Below are 16534 nucleotides of genomic sequence, written 5' to 3'. Positions count from 1 at the left end.
TCTCATTTTTTGATTACAGAAAAAAATATAGCAATTCTTCTGTTGCAGAGACCTCAACAAAACCACAACAGGTCATAATATTTTTAACACTATGATTTCCTACTTGAAATCTCTCATATTTGCACACCTAACAGTACACACTGTATGGCATCTTGAAAAGGATCTCAAGGCACCCCAGGATGCCACAGCACACTGGGTAAGAATCACTGGTTTTTGCTTCTAACGAAGTTCCCCCACTTTCCCTCTCCCTTCCTAGAAGGCCTGGTCAGGCTACCAAAAATATAATGAGCAGGGTGTTTCAAGGCTATGGCAGATCACACCTGGAAGGTAAGTAAAGTGACATCTTTCATGAAGATAGGGAGGCTTAATACTGAGAAGACAACAAATTGATAACCATTCCAAAATAGTAAAATAGGGTACACCTGCATGGGTATCTGTCTAGTAACTGGTGATGGGTTTTCTTACAAAATTGTCAGCATCTGATTGGTTTCTGTATCTTTTCAATGTATAGCAAAAGTACACAACATGTAGCTGTTTTATCACACTTTGGATATGTAAACCCCTATGCACTTCCTCTCTGCCAGCTGGTGATTAAAACTCTCTAGTTATACTCACTCCACTCTTTCTTAAATTGCAGTTCTTCCTCTCACTTCTGGTCTCCTCAGTGTTTTATCATGCGTCTCACTGAGATGATGGCAGCTTTGACGTATAGTGTATGAGAGATTATGTTGTACTGCCATGTATCATGGCCTGGAAGCAGAGTGACTGCACATTGAAACCACTCATCTTCTAATTCGGCTGCTTCTAATTAAGGGCCCGATCCTGTATCAAAGTCAGGGGGACTATGACTGGGCCAAAGGACTAGGCAGATGTAGGGCCTGGAAGAGGAATGGCCAAGACAAACCTGTACCATGTACCTGTGATATTGAATTCTCCCTTTATGGTTGGCTGTAGCTTCTCCTTCAGGAGATTCAGGGTGGTCTCCATGTAATCAGCAGCTCGTGTCGCAGTCCTGGTTCCTGCCACTGGTTGCTTGAAATACCGCAGGAAAGCTACTGGGGTAAAAGCTTCCTTCATCAACTTCTCCTTCATACTGGAAGAAAAAAAATAATCCAACTGCAGCTCTAAAACAAACAGTCCTACACTCCTCCCCTCCATCCCACAGCACAGCTCACTACACAGTGAAGTGCAGAAGACACACAGAAGTGATAAAGAAACATAGAAAAGAGGATGTGGCTTAAAGAGCAAACAAAGTACAGGGAGATGGACCCAACAATGAAGTACTGAAGAAACAATTCATGCAATAATATAAACTAGATCCATGCTAGGACTCTGGTTTCTAAATCATTCATGCAACTTGGATTTTCAGTGCCCCACTTTAGCTGCCACTGAACCCCAGAGATGACTAAATTCCCCTACTGAGTTTCCACCAATGTCCCTTAGTACCTACATTTGTGCCAGCAGACATGTGCACTGCCACCCAAGGCTTAAGGTGCCTCAGCTCTGGAGGGAATCATGTCTCTGTCCAAGGTGAGCACTTTCATCCAGTGGGTCTTTTCAGAACACAGCAAATAGATCCTTGCACAGAGGAGGAACTACCTAACTACCCAGGGATTTCAGTGCTCACTGAGGATGTGGGAGGTCTAGTTTCAAGTCATTTCTTCTCTGTTTGAATTAGAGTATGGTTCTAAAGCCAAAACTCCCACTGCTTTAACTAGACTGTTTGGTTTAAAGGAACACAGCTGCTCCCAACTCCTCCCCAAGCTTCACCAGAGCACAGGTGTACTCCAAAAATGCCCAACAAGGCGGGGAGTTTTCAGACTCCCATATTAATACCATTCAACTATGCATAAAATAAGTATTCACTGGACACATTCACCAGTATTACAAGGATCACTCTTTAAGTTCCAGACCTTAAGCATGACCTGCTTCAGGTACAAACCGGAAGCCTTTCACCCTTTGACATGGGGAGATGTTATCCATACAGTTTACCCTAGTAAACTGATAAGGGACCATTCCTTCTTGTACTCAGCATGCTGCCTCCAAATGGCCCCTTCCATCTTACTTTCTAAATGACCTCAACACTCCGTTCCAAAAACATCATGAAATAAACACAGTTCCAGTTCAGGCATTTTTAAAGCTTTATGATATGCACAGGCAATCTAGGAAGTTTGCACAAGCAAGCTAGGAAGTTTTTGGAGAATGTTGGGGACAACTTCCTTGTGCAAGTGTTGGAGAGACCAACTAAGGGCTGTGATCTTCTTGACCTGCTGCTCACAAACAGGGAAGAATTGGTGGGAGATGTAGTAGTGAATGGAAATTTGGACAGCAGTGACCACAAGATGATTGAGTTCAGGATCCTGACAAAAGGAAGGAAGGAGAGCAGCAGAGTAAGGACCCTGGACTTCAGAATAGCAGACTTTGACTCCCTTGGAGAACTGATGGGCAAGATCCCCTTGGAGGCCAGTTTGAGGGGGAAAGGAGTCCAAGAGGGCTAGATGTACTTTAAAGAAACCTTACTGAGAACACAGGAACAAACCATCCCAATGTTCATGAAAAATAGCAAATATGGAAGGTAACCAGTTTGGCTTAGCAGAAAACTCTGTGGTGAGCTTAAACACAAAAAAGGAGCTTACAAGAAGTGGAAACTTGGATAGACCACTAGGGAGAGTATAAGAATATTGTTTGGGCATGCAGGGATGAAATCAGGAAGGCTAAAGCACACCTGGAGTTGCAGGTAGCAAGGAATGTGAAAGGTAACAAAACGGTTTCTACAAGTATGTCAGCAACAGGAGAAAAATAAGGGAAAGCATGGGTCCCTTACTGAATGGGGAGGCTAACCTGGTGACAGATGATGCAGAACATGCTGAAGTACTCAATGCCTTTTTTACCTCAGTCTTCACAGGCAAGTTCAGCTCCCAGACTACTGCACTGGGCAGCACAGTTTGGGCTGCTCACCTTCCCCCCTCAGTGGTGAAGAACATGTTAAGACACATTTAGAAAAGCTAGATATGTACAAGTCCATGAGACCAGATGCAATGCATCAGAGGGTGATGAGGGAGTTGGCTGATGTGATTGCAGAGCCTGTGGCCATTATCTTTGAAAACTTGTGGCAATCAGGGGGGCCCAGACTATTGGGAAAAGGGCAGATATGGTGACCATCTTTAAGAAAGGGAAAAAGGAGGATCCAGGGAACTACAGACTACTCAGCATCACCTCAGTTCCTGGAAAAATCATGGAGCAGATCCTCAAGGAATCCATTTCTAAATACTTGGAGGAGAAAAGGGTGATTAAAAACAGTCAGCATGGATTAACCAAGGACAAGTCATGTCTGACCAACCTGACTGCCTTCTGTGATGAGGTGACTAGTTCTATGGATACAGGGAAACTGGTGGATGTGGTGTACCTTAATTTTAGCAAGGGTTTGATATGGTGTCACAGCATTCTCACAGGCAAGCTAAGGAAACATGGATGAATGGACTGTAAGGTGGATAAAAAGCTGGCTGAAGCATCAGGCTCAATGGATAGTAATCAATGGCTCAATGTCTAGTTGGCAGCCGGTATCAACTTTTCAATGCCTTTATCAATGACCTGGAAGGTGGCACAGAGTGCACCCTCAGCAAGTCTGCAGATGGCACCAAGCTGGGGGGAGTAGTAGATAGGCTGGAGGGTAGGGCTAGGATTCAGAATGAACTCAACGAATTGGAGGATGGGGCCAAAAGGAATCTCATGAAGTTCAATAAGGACAAGTGCAAAGTCCTGCGCTTAGGACGGAACAATCCCATGCACTGGCTGGGGGCTGACTGGCTGGGCAGCAGCTCTGCAGAAAAGGACCTGGGGGTACAGTGGATAATAAGTTGAATATGAGCCAGGAGTGTACCCTGGCTGCCAAGAAGGCTAACAGCATACTGGGCTGCATTGGTAAGTGTGTTGCCAGTAGTCAAGGAAAGTAATTATTCCCCTCTATTCAGCACTGGTGAGGCCACATCTTGAGTACTGTGTTCAGTTTTGGGCCCCCCACTACAGAAAGGACGTGGACAAATTGGAGAGAGTCCAGCAGAGGGCAACAAAATGGTGAGGGGGCTGGGGGACATGACTTATGAGGAAAGACTGAGGGAACTGGACTTATTTAGTCTAGAGAAGAGTAGACTGAGAGGAGACTTAATAGCCGACTTCAGCTACCTGAAGGGGGGTTTGAAAGAGGATGGAGATAGACTGTTCTCAGTGGTGGCAGATGACAGAACAAGGAGCAACAGTCTCAAGCTGCAGCAAGGGAAGTTTAGGTTAGATATTAGGAAGAATTTTCTCATTAGAAGCGTAGTAAAACACTGGAACAGGTTACCCAGAGAGGTGGTGGAAGCTCCATCCTTGGGGGTTTTCAAAACCAGGCTAGACAAAGCTTTGGTTGGGATGTTCTAGTTGGGGCTAGTCCTGGTTTGAGCAGGGTGTTGGGCTAGATGACATCCTGAGGTCTCGTCCAACCCTAATTTTCTATGACTCTATGATACACATACATTATTAGGCAGTAACTAGTCAGACATAAAATTGATACCTGCATGATACAGGTATCAAATTTACGCTCAAGCTGGCAAAAGTCACCATATTTAATGTGCAGTATGGGCATGCACATGTAGACGCATGCCCGTGCTGCACAGTAATTTTGGTTACTGCATAGTAAATGTGCATGTGTAGAAGAACCCACTGAAGCAGATAAAAACACCTGAATATTCATTAGGTCAGGAAGAGAGAGAGAGAGAGAGAGAGACAGAGAGAGAGACTATGAATATGTGTATGTATATGAATATGACTCTAATACACTGATTAGGACACTCATTTGAAAACCTGAATTTCAGTCCCTGCTCCAATGAATATTTAAGTATTTCATACAAAGTGGAAGAAGACTAGAAAAAGAACAAGAGTGACATGTTTGGATTTCACTATAACTAACCCCAAATTTTTTGGATTGGTAATCTCTCCTGTTAGAGCTACAATATCCCTGCAGTGTTTTTATTTTTCCTACAAATTACTCATTTCTCCTCCCATCCTTAACTCCATTTAAATAACAGTTTTAATAATACTGAAGAACTTTGACCCAATCTTCTAAAACAAGCCTACTTCTAGGGCACATCTACATGTCACCCTATGACAATGTAGTGACACACTACGACAACATAGTATTCACATGGGTCTACATGTAATTGGTAGCTATGTCACCATAGTGGCACGCTCCCCTGTTTTACTACATTGCTACAGTGACATAGCAGAGAAAGATAACCATGTACTGCAAGCACAGCACAGTATGGGTAGTTACTGCACTGTGCTTTAATATTTCAACAAGGAAGTACTAAAGCACAGCGCCATAGCAACATTGCCATATGGCAACGCGTAGGTGCACCCCTAGACTTGTCAATGTGTGTCAACTATGCTGAAAGCATATTTGTTAATAAGCCATCAGTTAGCTAGAATGATTCAGAAACACCTGTGACTCAAAAGATGAGATTTCTTAAAGGATTACTTTTAATTAGTTTCTGCTCACAAAGTAACACCTGGCGTGTTAAAATGTGGCTCATGCCACAAATTTGCAACGTGGGGGCAAAATTTGCTACCAGGAAATCCCAGAAGCAAAAAAAATAAATCACACCAAAAAAGTGGTGCAGCACACACTCCAGGAGCATGCATTGGCAGGCACAGAGGCTCGGTCCTCCCAGGAGACACTTTGGCTACTGGCCAGAGCGTCTCCCCTTCTGTAGTTGTTTCCTAGCTCCTCCAGCACACCAGGAGCCAGGATGAGTGTGGAAATGGCAGTTTCCTTGAAGTGGGACATTTTGCCCCACACCAAATCCATGTGCAGGGGCATGCACAATGGCAAAAACTACTGGCACAAATTTACGCTGCTAATTTTTTCCCTATTGCAAATGCACACCCCTGCATGTGGAGATGCACCCAGAAAAAGCAGAATAGGTCAGCATGTTTTTGACACTGTGGATTCCTATTTGAAATCTCTGGGTTTATCCAGTGAATTGTGTTTGCATGCCTAACAGCACTATCGTTGCATAGTGGCCCCAGCACCCTGGAAATGATGTCAAGGACCCCCAGGCTGCACAGACCCCAGCACTCCTTTAGGGTCAGATATTAAATTACAGCCCATTGTATGCAGAGGATTTTTTCTTACCCCAAGATAGATTTCAACCATTGCAACACTTGCTCTGCAACCAAGGACCCTCAAATCCCTGGCAGTACCTCCGAGTGGAAGTATACAAGATGCATAAAGGCTGTAAACAGGGAACTCACCTCTCCCGTGCGTGCTTATATGCTGCATCCACCAGGTGCTTGGCTTCATTGATGTTGTTAAGAATGCATGGATCCGACAGCTTCCCAGAAATACCTGGTCAAAAGAATGGGATGTGAGGACTTCCCATCAGTTCTCCCCACAAATCAGTCTGCTAGTCGGGGACTAGGCCATATCCCCTTCCCAAACCTGCATCCACTCCAACACTGTCTGACCTCTCTTCTTACCCCAGGTAACCACACAGTTCAGGGTCCCTTAGTACTGTCATTCTCGCCCACATTTCATATCTTAGGCCATATCCTGTTACACCAAGTAGTATTTTTGCACCTCACTATGGTCCTAGCCCACCCTGCTCAAGCCTCTGAAAACCCATGGGTGGGTGAGCACTCATCCTCCTCCCTGATGTTTGCGACAGTTTTAGGACTAAGATGACATGTGATACAACAGACATATTCATTGTTAATTTGGGACTCAAGCACGATGGAATAGGATCTGGCTCAATGTAAAAGGTTTTAACTTTGTACTCAAGGTTTCAACTTTTTACCCTTTAACTCAAAGTATAAAGAAAAAAATGTATCGTAAGCTGAGAGTATCAGGAAGAAGAGGAAGGGGACAATACCATATGAGGAGCCAGACACCTGGAACAGACTCAGGGTTACCAGGAATCCCAAGAGGGTGATACATGGCTTCACCTCTGGAAAGAAGCAGAAATACCCTAGGTTATTAGTGGTAAATGCAAAGAACCCATAGATTTTACTCACCTGGCAAAATAACTTAATACCAGGAGTTGTGACACCATCATCTGCGGAGACCTGTGACCCCCCAGCTCCAAACTGCCTTTCCCATTGGATGAGAATGTAATAGCTCTTCAGAAATGAGAGAGTGTTTTCAGCCCTGAAGGTGTACAGCATCTTAGTCCTAATCTCATTTGTACCTTAGTAGGCTAGGAGAAACACCCTTGCAGTCAATGGAGATAGCCAGTGAAAGAGGAAACTGAAGCCCAGTACATAAAATGTGTGGGCCTCACCCAGTCTGCTTGGATGATACTGCCTCTCTTATTGTCTGAGAACAGCAGAAAATCTGTTACATCACTCCTTTTCAATGTGTTAAATGCTTTTCACTCTGCTGAAGCAGCCCATCTGTACCACAGCTCCCCTCCCCTCCTTCTCCCTTCCTTCCCTAAAGGGCTCTGAGGGCAACTTTATCTCCATGAGGATCAGGAGTTCACTGTAAAAGTGTCAGCACTGAAAATACAGAAGCTAAAAGAAGTGTCCAAGAACCAGTGGAAAGGGCCATCATCAGGTACTAAATCATGTCCTGCCTAAGCCATCTTCTTTGTTAGGCTGTGACCCTCAACAGTCCTATTCTTTGTGTAGCAGAGACCAGGCCCAGATACAGGCGTGAACAGGAAGGAAGGAAAGGAATGCAAGTGCTGCTGCCAAGCATAAAGCATAAGCTGTTTCTGAAGCCCAACTGTCTGTTAAAGAGAGGGTTGTGGAGTGCTTTTAATATGATAACAAGTAGCCACTGTTAAGAACAGGATGACTCTGGAATGAGTTCGGTGGGGAGTCACTGCTACGACACTGGGAGCAATTAACTTGGCCTGCCCCAATCGATCAGTCTGTAGCAGATTGAAGGAGGAGACCTGTGCTCTGAGGCTGCTGGAAGTTATTCTTTTTAAGTCACTTGGAGGAAAGGCTACTGCAAAGTTCTGGGATGACAGATAGGAGCAGCCTTCTTATCAGAGAACTGATAGGCAGTCTCTGTTTATCTCCAGCTTGCTTTCCCTAATTTTATGTGACTCTCCCTGCCATCTCTTTGCTCACTTTTTGTTGTCTGCTTTGAGTCATGGCCCTATCAAGTAAAATGTCTACTGGCCAGGCAGTTACTTGAGTTTTATGTCCAAGACTCTTAAAATTTCCTATAATTCAGGACAAATGCAAAACAAATATTTAAAACCCCTAAAAACCCTGCCAGTATCTTGCAGGAACAGGGTATGGCTTTTGTCACTTGTGTTGTTAGTGGAAGAGCAGATCTTAGCAATGTCGGACATAGGACCAGAAGGGACCTCTTGGGTCACTGACTCCAGCCTTCTGCTATTGCAAGCCACCTCATCAAATTATCCCTTTCACAAACTGATCAAGATTGATTTTAAATGAGGACATTTTCTGTCCCCAATATTCCTCCTGGAAGTTTTTCCAGAACCACAACCCTCTGAGACTGACAAACCTTCAACTATCTAGCCTGAATTTATTCCTGGCCAGTTCAGAACAGGTCAAAGATCAAAGGTACTACATGAGTCAGTAGTCCTAATATTACGGCGATGTCCCTATGCAGTTAGTGAGCTTCAGGCCCCACTATGCCAGGCACTGCATGGGCACACACTAGAAGACAGTCTTCATCTCAAAGACCTTATCATGGAACAGACAAGAGGGAAAATGTAAGATACAGAGAAAATAAATGGTTTAGCCAACCCCTACAGAAATCTACACCAGGACCAGGAAATGACCCTTTCAGTCCTCAGCCTCAGCTTTAACCACAAAAATATCCAACTCTCCATCCAGCCCATTCATAGAGTCAGAATGCATTTTCTGGAACTTCTGTGTAATAGTGCAGTCCCTCAAAGCATTGCCTCGTGGGCTCCACTGTCTCATAAGACCTGGATTGGAAGATGACATCTCCCACACTACACTGCAGATCCAAGGCTGACCAATACACAGCCAAAATTACATTTGCAAAGCACCTAAAATTTCTGACATGACTGCTATTCGCTTGGGCTGGGACAGTTATCCCCAGCTCAGACTCACAGGAGCCAGTCTCAACAGGAACATAATGTCCATCTGACTGTGCTCAGGAAGGGGCAGGGTAAGTTTATATAGCAACCTGCTGGCTTGAGAAGCTTGTGTAAGACTCCCTTGCTCTGGGCTGTGGCCAGGCAATGCCTACTGCAGCAGGAGGCAAGGTGGCAGCAAGCACTACTTTGTACGTTCCTGCCCATAGAGGAACCCAGGGATCAGAATGATCCCCAGGGTTGGCTCTGATCTATAATGAGCTTCATTTGTTCCCTTTGCATCTGCCATCCAGCAGCAGAGATCAGCTGAAGTATTACAGTCACACTACTGCTCCACTCTGCCCCACACTGCTCAGAGCAAGCTCCTGAACAGAGATGGAGTGGTATAGGGCTATTCCGCCCTGCATGTGCCAAGGCAGGACAGGCAAAGACAATCAAAGAAGCTGTCACTCATCTCTCTAGTAGGGAGAGGTACCAGCTGTGTGGTTACAGTAGGCCCACAACCCAGTGTGCAAGGCCCTCTGTGGAGGCCAAGGCCATTCAGTGCGATCAATAAGGGCAACGCAAACCATGCACAAATCTTTCATAATATGTGACGCTTCCTATCCCCAGCTCCTGGAGTCACGTGATTACCTGACACTCTCAGGTGCATTTCATATAGACACACATGTACTATATACAGTGTTAATGCTAGTCCTGCCTATTACAAGGAAAAGCTTGAGAACACGTTGCAAATTCAACCTGCAGCTCAGAGCCCAAGCTGCAGAGACCCAACTGGGTTACTGTTTTAATCTCATGTTTTTTAGCCCATCCCACAAAATCTGGAGCCTGTCTCATGATTTTGATCATTTCAGGCTGGCGGCTGTGGTGACAATATTTGATCCTCCTACAGCTGCTAGTCCCACCCCCCAACAAGGCTTCCTGAAGCTGCAACGATGCACACTGAAGGCAGGCTCTGATGTACAGATGGGAGTTGGAAGCCTCCCTTGCCCAGTAGTACAGGAAACCTGACCAAGCAATGCAGGCATCAGAGAGACACCTCAGAAGACCTGTAGAAAGGAAACAGCATATAATCATGGAGCTCCATGGTTTCATTTACTACACCACTGCCCAACAGGACTGCACAACTGCCAGAGACAGAATGCACGACACAGAGCAAAGACAATGCCCCGCACTAGACCAGGACAGAAAAGGGAGGCTGTCACAAAGACTATGCTAAGGAACAGTCAAGAACTTCTCAGTGCACTCAGAGTGCAGCTCTCTCCTGTTCCTCCTATAGCTCTGCTCAAGAAAAAGCAAGCATTATATACACCAGCATCTCACCTGTCATCTTCTGCTCCTCTTCCCATGGCAGCCTTCTCCCTGCCCTTTTATCTCCAGGCAGAGAAGGGGAGGGCAGGCTCCAACTGGGCTGGACCAGGGCAGCCTATGGGGAAACACCCACTGCACATAGAATGGGCAAGGCCAAAGAACGAAATGCACCACCCACAGCTTGCCTAACTCTTCACCCTGGCTAGGGACAGACATTACACATAAACCAGTTTAAGTGATCAGAAACTGGTTTAAATCTGTAACAGACCAGACATTCAGTGCACAAAATGGCTGAAACCAGTTTAAGATAAATCTGATTGAACGTAGTATCAGACTTAACTGATTTGGCTTAAACTGGTTCATGCAATATCTGTCCCAGACCCCTTCTTGGTTTAAGTTAAACCAGACTCCCCCAGCATCCTGACATGCTCTGTGGGCTGCGCTCTCTGCTCCAGCCCAGCCAGGCTGGCCCCACTCCTCTGCTCCCAGCTGGAGCAGGGACAGGCAGGAGCAGGGGGTCTGGCCAGAGAGGGGTTTAATTCCCCGCTCTCTATTCCACAGATAGGCACCCGAGCCAGGTCTGCTGGGCGCTTCCCGCTCACTGCTGTAGCAGGAGGGCATCATGGACCCCAAGGCAAAGGGGGCAGAGAAGAGAGTTAGCCTCCCCTCTACCCGCACTGGCAACTGGGTCTGCCCGCCATCGCCACTGCACTCTCTCCCTGTGGCAGAACAGGCCTCCTGCTGTCCCCTCCAGTGGACGCCGGAGGGAGAAGGAATAACTTCCGTCTCTGCCCCCCTCCCAAAGGGCCCTTTCTGGCCGTGTCCCTGCCCTGCCACTGCAGCGGGAAGGGGCAGGGCCCTTGTTGGGGGCAGCTGCTCCTGTCATAATGGGGAGCATAAGCCCTGCAAGCCTCTCACAGCGCCACCACGCTCTGCAGCAGCTCTACAAGTCCTGCATCACAGCTCCCACCAGGAAGAGGCTGATGCTTGAGGAAACAGGGACGGGGCCTGCTCCCCACTTGCTGCTTCAGCGGTAGGACAGGGGTGGGAGCAGGGCCAGACGCTGCCTGCAGGGCCTCTGTGTGGAGGAGGCAGGTACCACGAGTTACCAGTGTTTTATTCCCCGCTCTGCCCTCAGGGCACCACAGCTGGGTCTGCTCAACCTGGCCGTAGCTGACACTCAGTCTGCACTCAGAGCAGCACTCTTGGGGCCAGCTCCGTCTCAGCAGGAGGGGGTTTATTCCACCAGGTGCTGCCCTGAGCGTGTGCTTGCATTTCCTCAGTCCAGAGAGAATGTTTGCCCTGTTACACACTGGTTCAACCTAGGCAGGTTGGACTAACTTGCAAAGGTTGAATCAATTCAGGCTCCAGATTTTTGAATGTCTGCCCCTAGCCTCTGAGACCTCCAAGCCTGAGGGACAGATTCCCTGGCTGTCCTGCTGCCATGGGTTGCAGGAGCACCATGTGGAGACCTGAGCATACCACTGAGCCTAGGTCAGATTGTCCAGCTTTCCCAATGGCCTGCACCCTTCCTGAACAAGGAAAGCCCTCTGAAAGTTGTGACCAAACTGTCTCCCCAGACCACCTTATCTCCACAGGGGCCATGTGTGTCCACAAGGAGGACATGTGTTACCCTTTCCAGAAATGCTATATCCAAGCACAGTTTCTGTAACTTTTCTCAGGGAAATCCAAGTCACAGAATTTCACGATGTCCCAAAGGGCAGGAATTACTGCGCTGTCTGGCACTGACAGGGCAGCTTTCACCATCACTTCTGTTAATTCCTCTCTACTGGTCTTTATTTGGCCCACCTCCATGGGGAGTCTAGCTCTCAAACTCCAAGGCATTCCCTCCCTGCCCACCCCTGACGTCAAAGGTTCTTCCTTAGTTTTATGTTCCTGGCACTTGTCCTACATTTCTGGAAAAGGTAACACACTCCCAGAAGCATGTCCACTTTCTGGAGGTCTGGGGGATTTGAGCGCAACATCAGGGAAAGGCTTCCCAATGTCAGGCTCACTGCACTCTGCACCTTTAAAAAGCAGGCGTGCAGCTGGGAGCCCCAGCTGCATGCCCACTTCTTTATGTTTCTGGGCACCTGTGAAAGCAACACCTAGGGAGGGCAGAGCTGCTGACTCCTCAGCCACTGTTTCCAGGTGTGTGGGAGGTGCAGCTGGGAATCAGAAAGCTGCCTACTCCCCCTCTTCCCCCTCCACCACTGGCAGCTTGTGCAAGTAGGGTTTTAGGAATTTTAAGGCCCATTTCCAGAATCACACAATTTGCCATGCACATCTGACATGGCAAGTCATGCAATTTGGGGAATGGAGCATAAAATTCTTCAAACCCCACCTGTGTGACTGCCTTTATATCTGCCAGCAGCCTCTGTGCGTTTGAATAAGCATCCTCCAAAAAAGAAACAATACAATTTCTCACTTCATCCTTCAGTGGCTCTTTGGAGCTTTTTGAACTCCATGCGTCTACCATGTGAACCATTCCTATATATATACAAAATGGCCTATGAACCACAATGACACAGAGAAAAGTGGTAGTTTGCCTATTGTTTATTTGGTTGTCTCCATGGAGTAATTCAGATGGATGTGTATTTTTGACACCTACTCTGTATCTGGACTTTCAGGTATGACTATTTGGTGTCCTAGGCAGGAGGTTTTAAAGTTTACGAGGCTGTCTGTTTCTCTAAGGCTTGACTAATTGCAATGAGGTTCACTACTCAATAATGTAATTTATTATTTTTTCAATATTGTAAAAAAATAGGTATCTTCTCATAGGAGCTAGATCCCCAGTGAAATCAACTCATCATAAAATGGACCCAGAATTACTCTGCTTACAGTACCACAACTGCTTTGCATAACGATACGTGAAGAACTGTTCTTGAGCAAAACAGAACTGGGTAGAGCTGTTATTTCTATGTACTGGCTTTGCTGTCTCATGCTATTTACCATTTCTAAACTGATTAAGCTTTATGATTGGCCATAAAAAATGATATTGCACTTTCATTCTAATAACTGTGCTGCCCAATGAGGAACTTGCCAAACCCCACTAAAACCAATGCCTAGTATCAAGATAACTGTATCTTTTCAAGGATGATGTGTCCTTTGAAAGCTCATTTCCATGTACATTGTAGACTTTTTCTTGGACCCATCCAAATAGCAACATGGGCATCTAGCTAATGTCACAGCAAGGAGAAGAATGGCTCTGAAACCAGTTTCTCACCAAATTGGAAGCAAGAGACAGCGTTGATTCAGGATCAGTTGACTACAGGGAGGCAGCTATTCAGGCAGCACACTTTTATGGCAGAGACATCTGCATGGCCAAGACCTGCCCAGCAGGGGTGGCCTGTTCCCATGTAGCAGAAAACCTTCTCCTGGCAAGGCTATGAACCAGCAAGCAACCCAGAGGCTGTCAAGGCATGTGGGAGAGTAATAGAATAGAGTTTTTCTTTGGGTCTGCTCATGCCTCTTTCTGAATGAGGTCACTGACACTGGCTGTGTCTATGCAAAAAGCTGACTGTACAGTAGCGTTGCATGGCAAGAAGCGTGTTGCAGTGCTACTGCCCAGTAAGTATCACAAAAAAAAGCCATTTCTCAGCACAACTGTGCAGTAACTCCGATTAACGAGCAGTCATTTAGTCCTTGTTTTTACAAGCACTAAATGACTATGCAGTAACAACTGTGCAGTCAGCATCTCATGTAGACATCGTCACTCATGATCCAGAAGCAGCAGCGGAGCCCAGGTCTGGTTTCAAATCTTCTATTTTTGGGTGCAAACAATTAAATGACAGGTAGATCAAAAATTTCAACATGACTGTAAACTCTGGGACTTTTCCATCATGGCTGGGCCACAGTACCACTTTGCTAGCATGTTCTCCACAAAATCTTGCTCTAACCTACAACTCAGTATGTGCAATCTTCCCCTCCCTCCCTTCCTGCTATCCACCCTCCTTGACTGACCCACCTGGTGTTGGAATCTGTCTTGGTCCCCAGGTGGTTCCTCAGCTCAGGTTTAGCATTCATGCTCTAGATGTGCTGGGCTGGAGCTCCACTGCTGAGGCAGAGCAGTCAGTCTTCCATAATGATAGTCTTCTGAACATGACAAACTGATTTTAAGATGAAAGGCTTTAAGGATGGCTTTCCAAATCCCCACTGGGGTAGAGAAGACGGATGATGCAGGCACCCTCAGTGTGACTCTTGGGGCTATTCTGATTAGCTTGTTTGATCTCCTGCATACCACCCACCAGAGGAAGTCACCCTATGGGTCATGCATAGAGCCCATGATTCATGGTGAGCAAGTGTACACACCTGACTGCCATCATAATAGAATTATGATATTTATCACTTCCTTACCATAGCTAGTGTGTCCAGCACTGTGTAGAGACAAGAAAAAAATTATCCCTGACTCAGAGTGCTTTCAGTCTACACAGGCAGTGCAGAGACAGAAATGCCAGGTTCTAAATAGCACTGAGAGGAACAAGTGATACACTTTTTCCAGAAGGTAACTTCCATATTGGCAAACAACAAATGGCAGTTTCAACCACTCTGTCGATTTAGAGGAGGTGAGAGGTGTTGGCTCAACAGCTCAAGTGAATCAAATCTTCTACTTATCTCCAGCACCTCCAAGGTAGCATTCTGGGCCACAGAAGAAGGAAATGGAAATTCTTCTGTGCGTCCTAAAGCAATTTGGTCTCCACAGCCTGGTTTGTTCTTAGCCTCTCTGCTGAGGCTGCCAGCAAAGGCACAGTTGGGTTGTGCTTGGGTCTTCTTATTGCCTCCCTTCATATTCTGCTCCTGCACCAGCCTCCTCCTTCCTTTCAATACCTCATGGAGTCTCTAGATAAGGCACAGACCAACCCTGCTTCTCAGGCACTCTACCTTCAGGACATCTTCATAGGTAGGGAAACATGCAGGGCACAGTAGTCAAGACTTCTGCATTAATTTCTCTACCTGGATGCCAATAATAGCACCAGACCTTTCCCAACACTTCTGAGTGAGCAATGTTTCCTAGCCTACACATGCTGGGAGCAGCACCCAGCTGTGTAACCATACTGTCTCCCATGAAGAATCTCCTGAAATCCCTGGTGGCTCTCCTACTTGCACAATGAAACTGTTTGTGCATATGTAACTTGGTGTTTCATTATTTTTCTTCCTCCAGCTGCTGATCCTCAGTGGGTGTATCTACACATGGAATTAGCACGTAGCAATAAACTCTGGTGCAGTTTGCACACCCCGTGTGTCCAACCAGCTGGAATCCCACATGTCCAGTGTGCCCCATCACTGTACAGTTTTCCATACATTCCTACCAAACAGCTCCCTTGCTTGACTTTAGCTTGTTTCCAGTCCCTGCAGTGATTTTTATCCGTTACTATACCTTTAAAAAGTACTGAAAATGTGAAGAACGTTCTTTGTTTTCACTACTAGTTCCTGTTCAACAGCCACCTTTGTTGCACTTCATCCAGATTAGGTGTAGTGGTATATATGGTAACCCCAAGCTTTTGAACTGTCCAAAGGGTTTAAGAGCTTTTAGAAAAATTTGCCTTCAAGCCAGAACAGTATCTGTCCTCAAGGCTAGAGAACAATGCCTCTGTAACTCTGAGAGAGCAAATAGCCTTGTGGAATATGTACATCTGTGTTTTGACTTTTAAGTTTTCAGAGGACATCATTTGGAGTTGGATAGTGCCCTTAGTGTTTAAAACTAGGCCTGCGCGAAGCAGCTAGTATTCGCTTCAGATTCGGCTGATTTGGGGGACAGTGGCTCAAATCACTGTCCCTATTCAATTTGGCCGACTCTGACTCGGAGATTTGGCTGCTGCCAAATCTCTGAATCAGCCAGGCCCATCCCCTGCCTGCTTGCCCAGCCTGGCAACGGCTGCCCCATCCACCCCAGCTCCCAGCACTTGTTGAAAAAAAAGCCCTGACTCAGCAGGTGCTGCCATGGTGCATGGGGCGCTCTGCACGAACCCCCAGCCCCCCCATTGGGAGCCCTGCCCAGGCCAGCTCCAGCCCTTTAAGAGAAAAAAAAAAACTAAAAAAACCCCCAGACTCACCACGCCTGCCAGTGGGAGCAATCCCTGCTGCCCCGTGCCACATGGGGGGCTCAGCACAAGCCCCGGAGGCCACTGCAGGAACAGTGAGTC

The 16534-nt window shown here is 46.5% G+C and overlaps 1 protein-coding gene across 1 annotated transcript in view; it reads right to left on the bottom strand.

The window, feature by feature from the left end:
* LOC109288980 (eosinophil peroxidase-like) overlaps positions 1-10410 on the bottom strand; it is a 35998-nt gene extending 25588 nt beyond the window's left edge. Inside the window, exons 1-4 of the mRNA XM_019504818.1 lie at positions 10404-10410; positions 6909-6983; positions 6292-6385; positions 918-1093 (exon numbers count right to left, since the gene is read on the bottom strand). Of these exons, the coding sequence (XP_019360363.1) occupies positions 918-1093; positions 6292-6385; positions 6909-6983; positions 10404-10410 (352 nt within the window). The remainder of the gene's footprint in view (positions 1-917; positions 1094-6291; positions 6386-6908; positions 6984-10403) is intronic.
* Between the last annotated feature and the right edge of the window lie 6124 nt (positions 10411-16534).

This window comes from Gavialis gangeticus, unplaced genomic scaffold (assembly GCF_001723915.1).
Source record: "Gavialis gangeticus isolate Ggan-Ray unplaced genomic scaffold, GavGan_comp1, whole genome shotgun sequence".
Lineage (NCBI taxonomy): Eukaryota > Metazoa > Chordata > Crocodylia > Gavialidae > Gavialis > Gavialis gangeticus.
The sequence above is the reverse complement of the archived record's forward strand: the minus strand, read 5'-3'. Positions and strand labels throughout refer to the sequence as shown.